Below are 16,754 nucleotides of genomic sequence, written 5' to 3' on the forward strand. Positions count from 1 at the left end.
TTTAATTTTATTATCTGACTTGAAGGATGTAATGGCAGAGTTAGGATTAGAATTTGAGGCTTGATTCTAGCCTGGTGCTCGGTCAGTGTGTTCTAGATTTATTAGCATATTTTTCAAAATCTCAAGGGAAAGAAGCCTATTTTGAAACCTTCTGTTTAATTCTTTAAATATCAGCTTTCGTCCAAAGATTTCAAGAATGCAGTGCCTTTCTAGAAAAGATTGTAAGCTTTGTGAGAGCAGGGAATTTTTGCCTGTTTTATTCACCCATGTCCTCGCTGTCTAGAAGAATGTCTGGTGCACAATAGGTGCTCAGGAACTATTTGTTTAATTTTTTTTGTCTTTTTTTAAAATTAATTTTTATTGGAGTATAGTTTCTTTACAGTGTAGTGTTAGTTTCTGCTGTGCAGCAGAGTGAATTAGTTATACATATATCCATCTTCTTTCGATTTCCTTCCCATTTAGGTCACCACAGAGCATTGAGTAGAGTTCCCTGTGCTGTACAGTAGGTTCTAGTAACTGTTTGTTTAACGAATGACTTCCTTTTTGTTCTTTTAAGGATGAGAGTTTTTATAATATTCCTCAACCTCTTTGATAATATTTATTGTGTAATAATGTCTTTAATGAATTGACGCTTAGGCATATAATTGTGTCGTATACATGTAAATAGGATAAAGATGATCGGAAACTAAAATTAAAACATGAGAAAAGGGTCATAAGAAAATAAATGTAGTGCTTATACAGGGGTTCATAAGATGGGGAAAAGAAAGAAGAAATAAAAATGCAGGAAATGAGAAAACAAAAAAAGTCTAGTTTTTCTTTTTTTAACTATTAACTTGTAATAGAATATTGAAATATGCTTCTTCTGGGCAGCTAAAATTAAGTTTTACGTTCTTGGGAATTCAGTGTTATGTAGAAGTATTCAAACTGTAGAGTGCTCCACACACTTTAAGGTGACTTTTGGCTGTGTATTTCCCTGCATTTAGAAAGGGGAAATAAGATAATTAAGATTAAACATCATGATAACTTCTTTTTGGCTTCATTTTTATTTTTATAGATATGTGTGTTGAGGCTTATACAGGTTATTCGATCAGTTGAGAAAATTGAAAAAATCTTAAATTCTCAACATTCTAAAGAAACATCTGCACTAGAAGCAAGCAGGTAAGTATTTTTTACTAAATATCACATAAATTAGTACTTCACACCCAGGCTACTTTTTTTTTTTAGTTAAAACACATTTCTGATAAAGAAGAAAAGCCAAGTCTATGGCTCAGTGTTTTTGAACGTAGCTTATGAAAAGTGGAGGGCATGAGATGGTCAAGTTTATAATACATCCTTCTAAAACCTTTGTGGTGATGGACCACTGTTCCAACACATCACCTTACAGGGAGTCAGAGGAGTGTGCTTTCAGTGGAAGATTTTTATCTTTGGAATCGCCTTATGTAAGCACTGGCAAAATCCTTTGACCTTCCAGGTATGGAATGGCTTTTATCTTTCATAAATTTATGTAGACATGCCCAGAGTATCACCATTCATGTATCTTGCACTAGCATTGTAGTGTTAAGAAACAGTATAGGACACATTTAGTTAAAATTTATAAACAAGGGAAAGAAACCTTGTGAAATTAGAAAAAAATGACCATTTCCTTTGTTACACTGTGACCGTCTTACTACCTTCCTAGTGTGAATTCTAAATCAGCCAGGTAGATGAGTGGCTCAGAAGATGAGTAGGTCACACCAGCACCGTGGTGCCTTGGGAGGAGCACAAGTTTGTGCTGCGTCTACCATTGGGCAGCCTGAGTCATGGCACCTCAGCTCCCTGTGTCATGGGCAGCGTAAGGCTAATAGGAACTCCGCTGGCAGGGCTGTCCGACAGCTCGGCAGCCCGCACCCGGCATGTCGTAGGCCTTCACACATCTAATTTGGGTCTGACAAGAGCTTCTCCTAAAGTCGCGTGGACAGCCGTAACATTCTTCCCTGAGTAATATTGGATAATCTGCTGCAAAGCCAACCAAAGCCAAATTGAATATACCTATACCAAAGTCTTACCACACGATAAAGGCATGTTGGATTTCTTAATTTTAGGGATCAAAATGTTACATTTGGGAGCACCTTAAAGGCAGTACGCTCCATATCTCTCAGTGTATAGACTGAGGAATGTGGCATCCAAGAAGGAAGTGATTCTCCTGTCGTGGGTCTCTACTTCCTTTCATAATCAAGATGTACAAACAAGTGGTCAGCACTTGCTGTCTCTGTCCCTTCAGCCCCCCCATCCTCGCGCTCCTGCCCTTACCTCCGCTGGCCAGGGTCTCCGCTGCCGTCCTTTCTGGCCCGTCCCTTCTGACCCGTCCGGTGGAGCCGTTTGTCTTGAGCTGCTCCACGTCTCTCTCACCCTCAGCAGCATTGGCAGCTCCTGCCAACTTGTCTGCACTCGACATCTGCCATACCTGCCTCCCTGTTTTCTTTCCACTTGGGTCCGTTCCTACTCTCTTCCTCACTGATGTCTTTTTCTATGATACTATTCCTTTGCGATGTTCCATCTTTTTTTTTTTTTTTCTCCTTTTTGGCCGCACCGCATGGCATGTGGTATCTCAGTTCCCCAACCAGGGATCGAACTGTGGCCCCCTGCAGTGGAAGCGCAGAGTCTTAACTGCTGGACTGCCAGGGAAGTCCCTCAATGTTCCATCTTCAATGTAATAGATATTATGCTGTTTCTTGCTCAGAATCACCTTTGAGTACTTTTTAAAATTCAGATCAGCAACTTTGAGCTGTAGAGAGAGGAAAACCAGGGCAATGTAAGTGAATGGTAACTACAGCATGCTTCTCAGTACAAGAAACGTTTAGATAATTTATAATTAATAGATCCATACTAGGTTACTCAGGAAAGAGGGATTAACCTTTTGGGTTGGTCTTGCAGGGGAATTGCTCTCCCTCTAAACTAGTTTTTTGTGTGTTTTTTTTTTTTTTTTTTTTTGCGGTACGCAGGCCTCTCACTGTTGTGGCCTCTCCCGTTGCGGAGCACAGGCTCCGGACACGCAGGCTCAGCGGCCATGGCTCACGGGCCCAGCCGCTCCGCGGCATGTGGAATCTTCCCGGACTGGGCCACGAACCCGTGTCCCTTGCATCGGCAGGTGGACTCTCAACCACTGCGCCACCAGGGAAGCCCTAAACTAGTTTGAATGCTACAGATCCAGGACTGGATAGACCTGAAATGGACAGCATTTCATTTCCTTGTGATGTGGACTTTTTCCCCTCACTCACTGATAGGTCACCATTAGATACAGGATGCCTCAAGAGAAGCCCAGCAGATGCCTCAGTGCCTTTACGTTTTTCTTCTTTTGCTATTTAGCTTCCCTTTGAGTGGTATTGTTGCAATGTATTTTAGAGGAAAGAAGTGCATTTATTACACTTTGTGGCAGATACACAATGAATGTCCTTTCACTAGGACCCAGAGAATACAGATCGACTGCTCTTTCAGCTCTTTGGTAAATGAAAATGTAGAGCTCTTCTGACTTACTTGATGTATTGCCGCTAGAGGGCCGCTTTTATTTTATCAAGGAGACAGCAGTGTTTGGTATTTTAGAAGTACTGGAGGTATTTTAGAGGAAGAGAGAATGAGACAGAGCAGTAGAAGGGGATTCAGGTGTAAATAATAGGATAGGGCAAGAGAGGGAAGGGAGGTTAAAGATGAAGAAGGCCATGGACAGGAGAGCCTGGGGGAGGAGGTGGAAACACCCGTCACACCCACAGTGGCCTGGTCCAGCTCCTGCTTCTTGCTTGGACCCTGTGGCTGAGGCCAGGCAGCGTCAGTGGCTTATACTGAAGTAGTTGCCCACTGTCCTAGAACGTGCTGTGCATGTGACTTGTGAAAGCTGGTGGCACGAAGGATGCTTTAGCTTCTACCTTGTAACAGGGGGCTGTGGAAAACACAGTGGGCGCTAAAGCATCAGCATTGCTGATCACGTGATGTGTTCTCTCGGAAACTTAAAACCTTTAGGAGTTAAATTTCTCTAATTGTCTCTACTAGCCCACTTCTGACTGGACAGATTTTGGAGAGAATTGCCACAGAATTTAACCAGTTACAGTTTCATGCTGTTCAAAGCAAAGGCATGCCTCTTTTGGACAAAATAAGACCAGTAAGTGTTGTTTTGGATTTCCACACTTTGGTATTTAGGAATTTGCTGAATAGTTTTGGCTTACCTGACACAGGCCTCATTTTGTTGCCCTTCACTTTATTGCACTTCACAGATATGTTTTTGTTTTGTTTTGTTTTGTTAACAAATTGAAGGTTTATGGCAGCTCTGCATCAAGCAAGTCTGTCAGCCTACCAGTGCCATTCCAGCAGCATTTGCTCACTTCCTGTCTTTGTATCACATTCTGGCAATTTTCACAGTATTTCAAACCCTCCACCAGCAAAATGATTACAGCTCACTGAAGGCTCAGATTATGATTAACATCTTTTAGCAATAAAGTATTTTTTAATTGTTTTTTTAGACATAATGCTATTGCAGACTTAATATACTGCAGTATGGTGTAAACATTTCTTTTACGTGCACTGAGAGACCAAGAGATCCCAGTGCCCCGCTTCACTGTGGTCCTGCTCGGTTTACTGGGGCCTGGAGCCACACTCGCAGCGTCTCCAAGGCATGCCTGTAATGCCTGTGATAATTGTTGATCTGCGGGATTCTGAAACTAGCTTTGAATTTTTTCCTTCAGTTTTTGTTTTTTGGACCCCTGCCCCCTAAGTGTCACACATTGTAGATTTTGTGTAAAGACACAGGCATATTCTCCGAATTATAAGGGTAAAATTAATTCTAAACTTCATGTAACTTGACACACTGCATGATGTAGTCAGAGTTAGTTTATCCGCAACTCTCGACTGGGCTTTAGATTCATGATGTTTGTCAGATTTACTCTGTAGCTTAAGAGGAAAATAACTTTTTTTCTCATTCTGCAATTCTGTCTAAGTCCTCCTTTGATATAGCAAAGATTTACTTATAAAGAGATGTGGGGTGGAGGAAAGATTCATTGTTACGCTCCAGAAAATGTTAATATTTTAATTTTACACATATTCTCTTCTAGTGCCGCCAGAGATTTGTTATGTATATATTTGAGTCTTTAGAAATTGTTCCAGCTGCTTTCTTACCTGTTTTTCTTGCAGCGTATAGCTGGCATTACAGCCATGTTACAGCAGTCACTGGAAGGCCTCCTTTTGGAAGGCCTGCGGACTTCCAGTGTCGATGTGATCCGGCACTGCTTACGGACTTACGCCACGATTGACAAGGCACGGGACGCGGAGGCGTTAGTTGGTCAAGTCCTGGTGAAACCATACGTGGATGAGGTTTGTGCATCCCCAGGCCTCCATTCGGCAGGCGTTCAGAGAGCGTCTGCTGTGTCCTGGATGCTTCACTGGGCGTGAGGGTGGATCAGAGGTCCTTCTGTAAAGAGTCTCATAGTTACTGCAGCATCAGCTGTAAGAAAAGGTTGGTCCCTGGTGGTTACAACCAGCGTGCAGGAGTCAGGCACCCTCTCTCGTATTTTCTAGTGATGCTGTAGCCCAGGGATTATCTTAATTTAGTAGGGGACAGGTCTTCCCTAGGGAGAAGGTGTGTATCAACATTTTTAGGTCAGTTTTATGCTATGTAGATTATTTGCCAATAAAGTTTTTAAAACGAATCTTTTAACTACTGGTCTGGTGGGTAGAATGGAACAAGTAAAGCAGATGCCAGCACCGCAGCTCAAGTGCCTCGTGGTGGGACAGCGGGCCAAGAGCCCTGAGCGTGGAAGGTCTGCGTGGAGGGCTGTCTTCACAGACTGCTGAGGAGTGTGTGGGCCAGGAAGGTGGGAGGGAGGGAATGTTCACAGATGAAGGGCTTTCATAGGCAAATGAGCAGCGTAATACCTTAAATCCAGAACTTGGCTATCCAGTGTCCTTCACCTACGAGGACACAGTTAAAATTTGGGAAGTAAGCACGTTCTGCCTTTGAGCAGCCAGAATATATTACAGATTGTACCACGTGAAGTTGCCAATACTCAGCATTTTCCGACGCGCAAAAATGGCAGCTTTGTCTGGTTCAAACTGGTGGAAGTCACAGGCCCGTCCTCAGTGTTTGCAGACTTTCTTCAGTGCCACATCAGTGTGGACGCTCTTTCTGTCCAGTTAGTACAAAGCCTACTCACCATGACTTTGGGGCGAAAGTCTCCCATTTCTAAATGGGGAAAATTGAATGTCATTGATAAAAATGAAACTTAAGGATTAATTTCAATAGTCCAGTCAGCTTTCATTAGGATTACTAAAAATAAATGGTCTGTCATCTTCCTCTGTTTGTATCCTGTTGTATTTCATAGCTGTCTCTCTATAGGAGTGAAGAAGACAAATTACCTACACTATTTCTTTATCACTAAGTGAAAATGGTTACTAATTTATGCCTTTGTTTTTCATTGAACTGAACCTAATGTGCTCAATTAAAGAAACGTTTGATGTCTCAGTGGCACATGAAATAAACTGGCCGCATTTTAATTTTATTTAAATTCGTATGTTTGTCATTCGCCTCTTGATTCTCAACCTTAACACAAAAGATAAAATAATAATAAAGTAAAATAAAATATACTCCCTTCCATCTTTCTCTGTCTCAAACCTTCCCCTAATCTGAATAATGGTATTTAGAAGAAAAGGCCACGGTCAAGACAGCAAGGAGCTGTTGTCATGGGAAATCATCGTTTTATTTCGTTTTCAAGCTCAGGAGGGAAACAGGCGAATGTGTCTGGCTTTTCAGCTTCAGGCCAGTCTCTGGCACCCAGCCTGTGTCTCCCCCAGGTCAGAGCTATGCACCCGAATCCTGGAACTAGCTCTGAGTGAGGCTGTTGCTGTTAGGAAACATGTCAGCTGGGGAGGAGGGGGGCGAGAGGAAACACACTTTTCAGGTTTTCTTTGTTCTTTTCCCTGTGGTATGTAACTCATACTTGTCTTTTTTAAAAATGATGCTCCTTTTACTAGGTGATTGTAGAGCAGATTGCCGATGCTCACCCGAGTGATCTTCAGCTCATGTACAGGAAGCTCCTGGAGTTCGTTCCCCACCACTGCCGCCTCCTTCGAGAGGTCACGGGAGGAGCCACCTCAAGGTAGTCTGAGCAGCTGTTCTCAGAGCTCCCGCGGTCCGGGGCTGCGCCTGGGAGCCGCTCGTGCCCTGCTGGTTGTTGCTGTCTCGTGTGGACCGGGTTCAGATGCCCTTTCCTGTCTGTGTGTGAGCACAGTGCTCTGAGCTGGGCAGGGGCCATTAGCCTCGTCTTACAGAGAAGGAAACTGTAGTGGGTGGAACGGAGGAGAATGGTGTGTCTCTCTTGAATCCACAGCCCATGCTTTGCCCTCTCCTACACTGTCAGTTCCCTAAACTAGGTTTGAAATACAAGTTGGTTTCCTTCCATTATCCTAATGTCATAATCTGTTAATAAATATCAATTCAGTTTAATTCAACAAGTTTTATAAGATGTTAATTGTGGTTAAAGTCATCTTCAGTTTTCCCTCCTTTTGTCTGATTTCCATGGTTTTCAGTTCTGTTTTGTAAATACCCCACTGCCTTCCACCACTGCCACTGTCCTGGTCCAGGCCTTTGTCATTTCTCTGTCCACAGTAACAGGTTTTCCCCACCTGCTCGCGCGTCTCAGTCTGCCCCTCTGCTGGCACATTTACCCACAGTGCTGAGATTCATGCCCTGTCTTCCTGAGTCTTTAGTGGCTTCCTATTGCTCATTGTGGAAAATGCAGGCTTCTTGATCAGCACCCAAGGCCCCTTGTGCTCTGGCCCCGGTGGTCCTTGGGTGGGGCACTCTGCTCTGTGGTACCCTCGCCCTGCAGTTTTCCAGCACACAGCTGCACTTGCCCGCCCCAGCACACGCTGGGCGGGTCTATGTTTTTCCTCGGAGTCCCCTCCGCCTTTCCTGATCCCTCTTTTTGTTGACCTGTCACTCCACGTGAAGCCCCAGCTCAGATGCCACTTCCTTCAAGAGACCATCTTTTACCCTGATGTCTACCTTTAATCCTGTTCTCTGCAGGCCATTGCACGTCGCTCTCACTTTTCCCATCTCAACAGTGTGCTCCCCTCCCGCACGGCCCACACCTCCCTCCTGGCACAGTGTCTTGAAGGCAGTAACTACCCAATGTTTGCAGGATGAAAGACTTAACCTATTTACAGCATTAGAAAGGCAAATGAGGTCCCTGTCTTCATGGAGTGAACATTATATTTGGTCTTGAATTTTTGTTCTTTGAAAAGAAAAAAAAATCTGGGGAACAAATACGCTGCTTGACTTGTGAAGTACCCTATTTCCAGTACACGATTTCAGATGAAGCCTTGTTTTGCCACTTTTGCTTAGTAACCATGAAGATTTAGTTGGATTTGGATTTGGGGTAAGAATTTAATAGAAGTCATGGGGTAAATTTAAAGAAGCCACAGTTATGAAACAACCAGTCATTAGATTTGACGGGCCTAGTCTTGGTCCTGAAATATCAAGTTACAGAGCCTCACGTGCTCTTTTCCATGGTTTTCAGTGTGGCAGAATTCATGCAGACGCCTCAGAAATCTGAGGAATCTAAACTGTACCTTGGTGGGCCATCTGCATTTGCTTGAGGCCCCTCGTCCCGCCACTCCTCACCTTCCCTTGCTCAGCTTCTGCCTCCAGGTGCCCTTTATAGCTGGGGACACCAGCGACGTTCAAGATTTATCTTCCGAAGAATGTGGGTTAGCTTTTCTAACTGTTGATCTCACAGATTTAAGTTTTCTCTTTGGGGCTTTAGTTAGACATTTACTTTGGGAATGAGGTGATCTTGTCCTTCAGTGTTGTTCAGATTATGTGCATTTGTATTTTAAAATCTTCAATTCTGTTCCTTCTTTCTTCCGATACCTTAATAGAGCTACTTCTTATTATGATTAAAAGTATATGATATGATACATGGAATTGGGTATGTGGGACACAGGCATCTTCTTTCCCTCCTGGACCCTCCTCCAATCCCACCAGTAATTTCTCATCAATTCCTACCTATTATAGAATGAGATTATCTGATAGCTCTTTCTGAACAGTAAAGCTGAATAAGCTATTTGTCTTGATAGTTTTTGCTAAGCAGGAAAATTATGAAAACTTTTTACTGTTTATTTTTAATACTTATCAGAATGTTAAATGCCAATTTGTTATCCCCACTTAGCTACACAACTCCCCGTTTTACTAAACAAATGAGACCGTGTATTGCATGGATGATCAGTTTTAAAGACAGTTATCTTAATATAGAGCATATCAATAACGGAGCAGTCCAAGTGGGTCGATCAGTGAGATGGTGTTGCTTAAAGCTACTTACAGGTCTTTAAGTTCAAGAGAAACGTAAGGAACCTGCTGTTTTTGTTTACGTACTTCTGTATTTAACCACTATTAACATAGCACGCGTTGTATGCTGGGCACCATCCTAAACGCTTTACAAATATTAATCCACATAATGACCCTGTGAGGTACGTATCATTATCCTCCCTGTTTTGAAGATGAAGAAACCAAAACACAGAGAAGTTAAATGACCCAAGATTTGAACTCACGTACTCTGACTCCCAAGTGCATGCTTTTATCTCAGTGTTGTCTGTCATCTACGTTTGTGAATTAGAAACCCAGAGTCCAGCCTTTTGGCTAAAAATGCAGAATAAAGCATGCACACGCAAAAAACATTACCGTTATCAGTTTTTTGTATTAAGATTTGTGATCGAGATTTTACGTAAAATAGTCATAGAACTTTAGAACTGAGGGTAATCTTAGGGATAGCTGAAGTTGTTAGTAATTGGGCAATTAGCGTGATTTATAGTGCTTTAGAGTTGAGTGGTGTTAAGGTTGAATACAAGACTGCTTTTCTTTTTTTTTTAAATATATGTGCTGTCCTGTAGGCATTATTGTTCCATTTACAGAGCACAGGCAGAGTAGATGTAACATAATTCTTCTTTTTTTAAAAAAATTTATTTATTTTTGTCTGCGTTCGGTCTTTGTTACTGCGTGCGGGCTTTCTCTAGTTGCGGCAAGCGGGGGCTACTCTTCGTTGCGGTGCGTGGGCTTCTCATTGAGGTGGCTTCTCTTGTTGCCGAGCACGGGCTCTAGGCGCGCGGGCTTCAGTAGTTGCGGCGCACAGGCTCGGTAGTTGTGGCTCGTGGGCTCTAGAGCGCAGGCTCAGGTGCTGTGGCGCACGGGCTTAGTTGCTCCACGGCGTGTGGGATCTTCCTGGACCAGGGCTCGCACCCGCATCTCCTGCATTGGCAGGTGGATTCTTAACCACTGCGCCACCAGGGAAGTCCCACAAAGACTGCTTTTCCTGTGGTATTAAACTGCTTCTTTTTCGAGACAGAGTATAAACATGGTAGCCCATTTTAGGGGAGAAAATTGTGCCAAGTTAAGTTGATGTAGTTTTCCATTACCCTTGACCCCCAGCTTGCTTACTACTTGATAGATAGATGTAGGAGTCAGGACACAGAGGATGTGTCAGGTTCAAGGTGAGAATGAGATCAAGGAGTGAAATAGAAGTTTGGGTCTAAGAACAAACTAATTGACAGATACCGTTTTTTTAAAAAGGTTGAAATAAATTTTAGCCTGAGGAACTTTTATTTTAATAAAAGCACCACAGTGGAATTTTGCTTTTTGGAAGTAGAAGATTCTGGTGTATTTGACTGAAATTTTCCTCTTATCTTACAGTGAAAAAGGCAATACTGTTCCCGGATATGATTTTTTGGTGAATTCTGTCTGGCCAGAAATAGTACGAGGATTAGAAGAAAAATTGCCCTCACTTTTTAATGCTGGGAATCCCGATGCCTTTCACCAGGTACCTTTTCCTCCATCGTCTTGATTCTTGAAGATGTTAACCTGAGACTTTAGGATAATCGTATCTTTTCTGCACAGTCTTGGTTCTGTGGTTTTAGGAAAAACCACAGTCTGAGTTACGTAGCAAGCATTTACCTTAAAACACGCACTGTTTTATTCAAGTCATAGATAGTCTCTGATAACTTCAAGGACTAAGAATATTTTTTAGAATGTAAAGTAAAATTCAGTCTAGATGCAATTGGGACTAGATCTGAATATTCTAGTTTTTAAAAAGATCCTAAGGGCCATTAAAAACAAGGCTGTTTGCAGTTGTTTTCCATGAAAAATTAAGTTTGTAGATATCTACTGTATCGTTTTGAAGGAAAACGAAGTATTGGATTGGATTTTAAAATGCAATATGTAAGTGTCCTCTATAATTTGAAAGATTAGGAGGCCTCGATATTTTCATTTTTAAAAAAAAAAAAATCATTTAAAAGACTTCATGGTTGATATTTCAGTAGACTCGTATGTTAATTTTCCATTGTACCATTTTTTAAAGACAGTACGTAGTGTCCTGGAGAAGAATAAAGGCTCTCGGCCAGGTGGCCTGAGTCCGTGCCCAGCTCCCCTGCTCAGTACTCGTGTTGCTCAGCCCCTCGGTGCCTCTCCTCTCCTTCCTGCTCTGGATTTTGATTTTGGGGTTTTCGATTGTTTTATTCAACATGACAATCTTTGTCTTTCGCTTAGGTAATTTGTTAAATTTAGAATGATCGTAGTGACTGATATATTTGGGGTTTCTTTGGTTCTTCCTATTTGTCCCATTTTTCTTCCTTCTTTTCCTTTCTCCCTTCTTTTTTTCTTTCCTTTTCCGCCTTCTCTGTATTTTGGACTTTTGGGGATTTGTTTTCCTCATTTATTCTGTTTTTCCCCTCTACTAATTTGGAAGTTCTACCCTTTATTTCTTTATGTATTAAGTAACCTTAGTGGTTACTTAACAGAATCTAACGCTCACTGGTGTTCTCAGCCTCCCAAACAGCACAGGGATCTTAGAGGACTTTGGTGCCAGTCGCCCCATTCCATAGTATCTATTACTGTTTCCAGGGTCTTATTTCTATTTTGATTTTTTTTATCCCCCAAATTGGGCGTTATTTTTATTGTTTTACGTGGTCATCGTTCTCCTCTCAGAATTATTCCACGTGTTTATCATTTCCTTTGCTTCCTGTTCCTTCTTGGATGTTAGACCTTTTTTCTTGGATCATTTTCCTTCTTCCTGAAATTCATCTATTAGCAGGGCCTGTTGATAATAAGTTTCACTTTTTTGTGATAAACCCTCAGTTTGTATGTCTGACAATAACTTTATACCTTTTGTGTTTGAAAGGTAGTTTTGATGGAAGTAGAATTCTCTGCACTTTGAACATTGTCTCTTGACTTCCGTTATGAAAATAGTTACTGTTGTTTCTTTGTAGTTATCATGCCGTCTCTCCCAAATCTTGCCTGCGACTCTAGTGTGCTGTTTCATTATGAGAATCTAGTGTGGGCTTCTTTTTCTTTATCGTATTTAGGATTTGTTGGCTTTCCTGGATCTGAGGATTGGTGGTTTTTTAATCAGCTCTGTCTCATTTTTATTCATTAACTCTTCAGTTGTGCTTTTCTCTCATTCCTCTATTATTTTCTTCTAGAACTTTTGATTAGACTTCCTCACTTTATCCTTTGTGTTTCGTGAATTCACTTTTTAATTTTTTGTCTCTTTGTGCTCATTCTGGGTAATTTCTTGGGACTTTTCTCCTAGTTCACTGATTCCTTCTTCAGATTTGTCTAAACTCCTTTTCACCTGTTTCCAATTTACCCTTATTTTCGTTTCTAGAAGTTCTGTTTGCTTCTTTTTCTAACTCTGCTTGGTCAAATTGCCTATTAAATTTTAAAGTGTAGAGAGGCACAAGGTGAGTGTGGTGAGCCTGGGGCCTGGTAGACTTCAAAACAGGGAAGACAACAAACTGGGAGCTTTATTATCCCAGAAATACCACCGATCTGTTCTCCTGGCCCATGGTACAGTGTACTGAACAATATGAGGTCTTGAGCATTAGCAGTTTAAGACCCTTTTCATTCCTCTTTAGAGAATCATTTTGATCGTGTTAGGCTCAGGAGATTTTTCAGCTCAGAAACGAAGCTTTCTGCTAGAGTGTCGACTTTAGAATTCTAAACCAATACTTAACGTTTGCGGGTACAAACATTTCTTGCAAGAAACGCTTTCAGCTTTCAGTTTTAATGGGACATGCTTCTGTGAAGAGAGAAATATTTTTGTATTTTTCAACACCCATTGCAGGGGTATAGTTTTATCCCAGAAGGGATGAGTAATTCCTTTCTTTGTCTCAACTCCACACATGTAGACCACACTCAGGGGATTCAGTAAGTGTAGCTCAAAACCAGTTGAAAGAAATTGAACACCTGTGGTAGTGTTACTGCACTAAAATTCCCACATAAGCACAGACATCATCATATTCAGGTGATTGGTTTGGTGACCCAGAACAGAGTCCCTCTTAATGAGAAGTACATGGGAAGTCCTGCAGTGTCCTCCCCAGAGCCTGGGGACTGGGGAATAGAGCCCTTGCCGAAGGAATGTGCAACTGCAGTTTTGCACTGCTGACTGGCGAGGGTTCTGTTTCCCCCATTTCCTTGCTTTGTTTCTGGGTAAATTCTCTCTGAGCCTAAGCAGAAGAGGAAGCGTCATTTATAAAATAGGGGATGATATAAAAGTAGTTACCGGGTAGGGCAGTTTTCTGGGTTAAAGTAAGAAAAACAATTTTAAGCACTGTGTGAGGATGATAAATATTAAGTAAGTGTTAGCTTCTGCTCTGAATGGTGTTTTTAGATTCCTCCTGTCAATCTTCACGCTGTGCCATCTATAAAAAGGATGTAATTACTCACATGGTTTGAGTCTTTCTTTCCTTTTTAAAATTTTCTACTTCTTCTTCTTCTGGAGAGGCAATGAAAATTATACCACTTAATCTGCAATCTCTTGTGATTCCAATGGACTGGGTTAGGGGTGCCCTAGAAGATGGGGGAGAGCTGTCGCTTAAAGACCACTGGACTTAGGATGCCTGGGTCTCCTGACGGGCTTGCCACCTAGGACCTTGAGCACGTCACAGAACCACTTCGGGCATTACTTGATCTTTAAGCGGGGACCTTGGAAGGAAGATCCCATAAGGTCCTTATCAGATCCAGAAACTATGATTCTGTGTGTTGATCTTTATCTTGATTACAGCTTTTTTCGCTATATGATCCCAGTTCTGGTTAGTTCACTTAAAATGAAAATGCCACCTGTTTGTTCTTATTTTAGAAATATACCATAAGTATGGATTTTGTAAGAACACTTGAACGGCAATGTGGATCACAGGCCAGTGTAAAAAGATTAAGAGCACATCCCGCCTATCACAGCTTCAATAATAAGTGGAACTTGCCTGTGTATTTTCAAATAAGGTCAGTAATTTACCCCCCCCCCACCTCCACCCTTCTAAAACAGACTTTGAGCACCAGTTAAGTATGTTGGCTCCAGCTAACAGCCCCTTCTTGATCATCATACTGTTCTTTGGGAAACAAAATGTAGAGTGGAAGTGCACAGAAGTATCGTGATTGCCAAAGTTCTGGCTTGTATGACAGAAAGATAAGTCTTACTCCTTGGTCATTAGACAACTGAGAACACTAGACTCAGAGTGAGCTAGACCAGGCCTGGCTTCATTCCCACGTGCTACGTCCTTGTTCATCCTGAAGAGACAGAAAGAGCGGGTCACCTGGCAGCTCTTTCTCCCCGTTTTCCTCTCTCATCACCTGCTTCAAATAGCAGACCTACCCTGCATTTGTTGTTTTGCTCATCTGGAACATTTTTTGTCCTCAGAGGGAGTCGGGAGAAGTATTCTCTCTTAAAGTAGTCTCTGTAGCTGATTCCGTCTTAGCAATTGATAGTAATTCTACCTATTGTTTTGGATTCCTTTATAATACTTTGTGACATTTTTTCTCTCTATTCTGGAAAACGCTGACACGTTTCTTCCAGATGTCATAATGATATCACCTGTGTCAGTAACTGGTTCTGTAGACTGTTTGGGGAAATTTAGGATAAATTCTTAACAATATGTGTTCCCTTAGAAGAATAGGTGATAATAGCCATTTCTGCAGATTCTCTTGAGTGAGATCACAGTAAGCTCCTCCGTAGAACGGCGTTAACGAGAGCATTTGAGCTAGAATGCTCTTTCAAGACTCAGGCTTTTTGTTTAAATTGTTGGATGTTTTCATTAATTATGATGCAGTCCTTCCCCAGGGTTCTAAGGAATAATTACAGAGGGAGATATACTAAGAACTAGGTACCTTGATTCGTAATTACTCGCCATGATTGAGAATGTATGTAATCATCTTTTGATAGTGAAATCGTAGCTGTCAGACTGTTAGTAAGATGCCCTTTTACACACAATACTGGGTTTTATGCTTAATTTTTCAAGGTTACATTATCCTGTAGGTAGGAAATTAAGGATTTTTTTTGTGTAAGATACTCATGGACTGCGTGGGAAGTAGTCGTTACGTGGTGATCAAACTAAGCCAGGGCAAGAAGCCCTTTTGGTTTGTGAGAAGAATTTAAAATGGTGAAGCATCATTTCATAGCATAAGACTGCAGTAGAGAAATAATGTTTCAACTGTCCCATGTCTTTTGTAGTCCAGGTTCAAAGTTAGATTGCTTTGGATATCCAATGCCATCAGCCCATACTCCAGTCTACTGCCTCCGAACCCCTCTTTTCTAGTCGTTTTCCCCGGACCCCAGGGCCCCATGCTTGGTAATCTTGCACTGTCACCTTGCTTCCTGGAGCTCTGGGCCCCGCAGGGGCGGCACAGCCCGGCCTCGGCAGGTTCTCCTCTCGTTATATGTTCTCTCAAAGCTGAGATTGAGCCTTAAACTCTGTCGGAACTCAGCCAGTTCCCTGAAAGACGTTTTCACCTTCAGCAGATTTTAGCCATAGCATTCAAAGGGATTGGTTAACTTTTCTTTGTAAACAGTTTTATTTAAAATGTGTAAAATTTAAAAAAAAATATGCTTGAGTTATGAAGTGTGGAACTTCATAACTTTCAATACATCTGCTTTTCCGTTTAAGAAATAAATTCAAGTAATACTTTATGGGACACCGTTCTGTTGATTTTTATCAGGCATTAGATTGTTTATTCTGAGGGATGACAGAATGTTTTGCGAACACCGCTGGGGTCAGAGTTGTAGTGTTACCTGATTCACCTCAGGGTCATTTAAAGTAAGCCTAAAAAGCCAGTGGGGTGATGGTGTGTTGACATGTTTCTAGGAAGAAGTATTAATATTGCACCCTCAGTAACAGGTGGATGCTCCCGGGTCTGACTCTATGCCTGCATCCCCGTCACCTTCAGGAAAAAGGCAGCCCTGGCCCACACACACCGTTCTGTGAGCACTTGTGCACCCCTCCTGCCCCGGTACCCTACTGTGTCTGCGCTTCATTTGTTCTTACAGGAGTATCGGAAAGTAGGGTTAGGACTCCGTTTCTCATAGGAAGAGATTAAATGTACATGTGCGCAGAGCAGTCTCAAATGGTAGCGAATCAGTGGCTGCCTGGAAACTGGGCTGGTCGCCCTTTAAATGCCACAGGCAAAGCGTTAGGTCTTTTTTAATTGAAATCTCGCTAGAATGTTATATGCTCCCAGGACGGTCACATGTGTGTTCTGTGTCTGTCACGTTCAGCACGCGCTGAGCATGGTGTAGCTCCTTTATGACATGGAGTCCGTGTGGCACTAACGTACCTTCCTTTCCCTCCACCCTCCGCAAGTGTGTGCCTGCGCGAAGTAGAGACATGCGTTGGGAAGTGCGTCTCCAGACCCTCCCCAAACCCAAATGTAAGAATTTGGGAGTGTTTGTATTTGGGGTTGCCTTTCTTACAAATCT

At 42.2% G+C, this 16,754-nt stretch overlaps 1 protein-coding gene across 8 annotated transcripts in view; it reads left to right on the top strand.

Moving 5' to 3' along the window:
* The window catches only part of COG2 (component of oligomeric golgi complex 2), a 43,467-nt gene that overhangs the window by 13,230 nt on the left and 13,483 nt on the right, over nt 1-16,754 (top strand). For 6 of the 8 annotated variants that reach the window (XM_027094111.1, XM_027094109.1, XM_027094110.1 and 3 more), the window contains 6 exons: nt 1,055-1,158; nt 4,024-4,132; nt 5,158-5,337; nt 6,994-7,118; nt 10,706-10,832; nt 14,148-14,287. In XM_027094111.1, coding sequence (XP_026949912.1) covers nt 1,055-1,158; nt 4,024-4,132; nt 5,158-5,337; nt 6,994-7,118; nt 10,706-10,832; nt 14,148-14,287 — 785 coding nt within the window. The remainder of the gene's footprint in view (nt 1-1,054; nt 1,159-4,023; nt 4,133-5,157; nt 5,338-6,993; nt 7,119-10,705; nt 10,833-14,147; nt 14,288-16,754) is intronic. The other 2 variants (XM_027094116.1, XM_027094114.1) reach the window with 2 other exon arrangements.

Source organism: Aethalodelphis obliquidens, unplaced genomic scaffold, assembly GCF_003676395.1.
Source record: "Aethalodelphis obliquidens isolate GAN/ISIS:26980383/991018 unplaced genomic scaffold, ASM367639v1 scaffold87, whole genome shotgun sequence".
Lineage (NCBI taxonomy): Eukaryota > Metazoa > Chordata > Mammalia > Artiodactyla > Delphinidae > Aethalodelphis > Aethalodelphis obliquidens.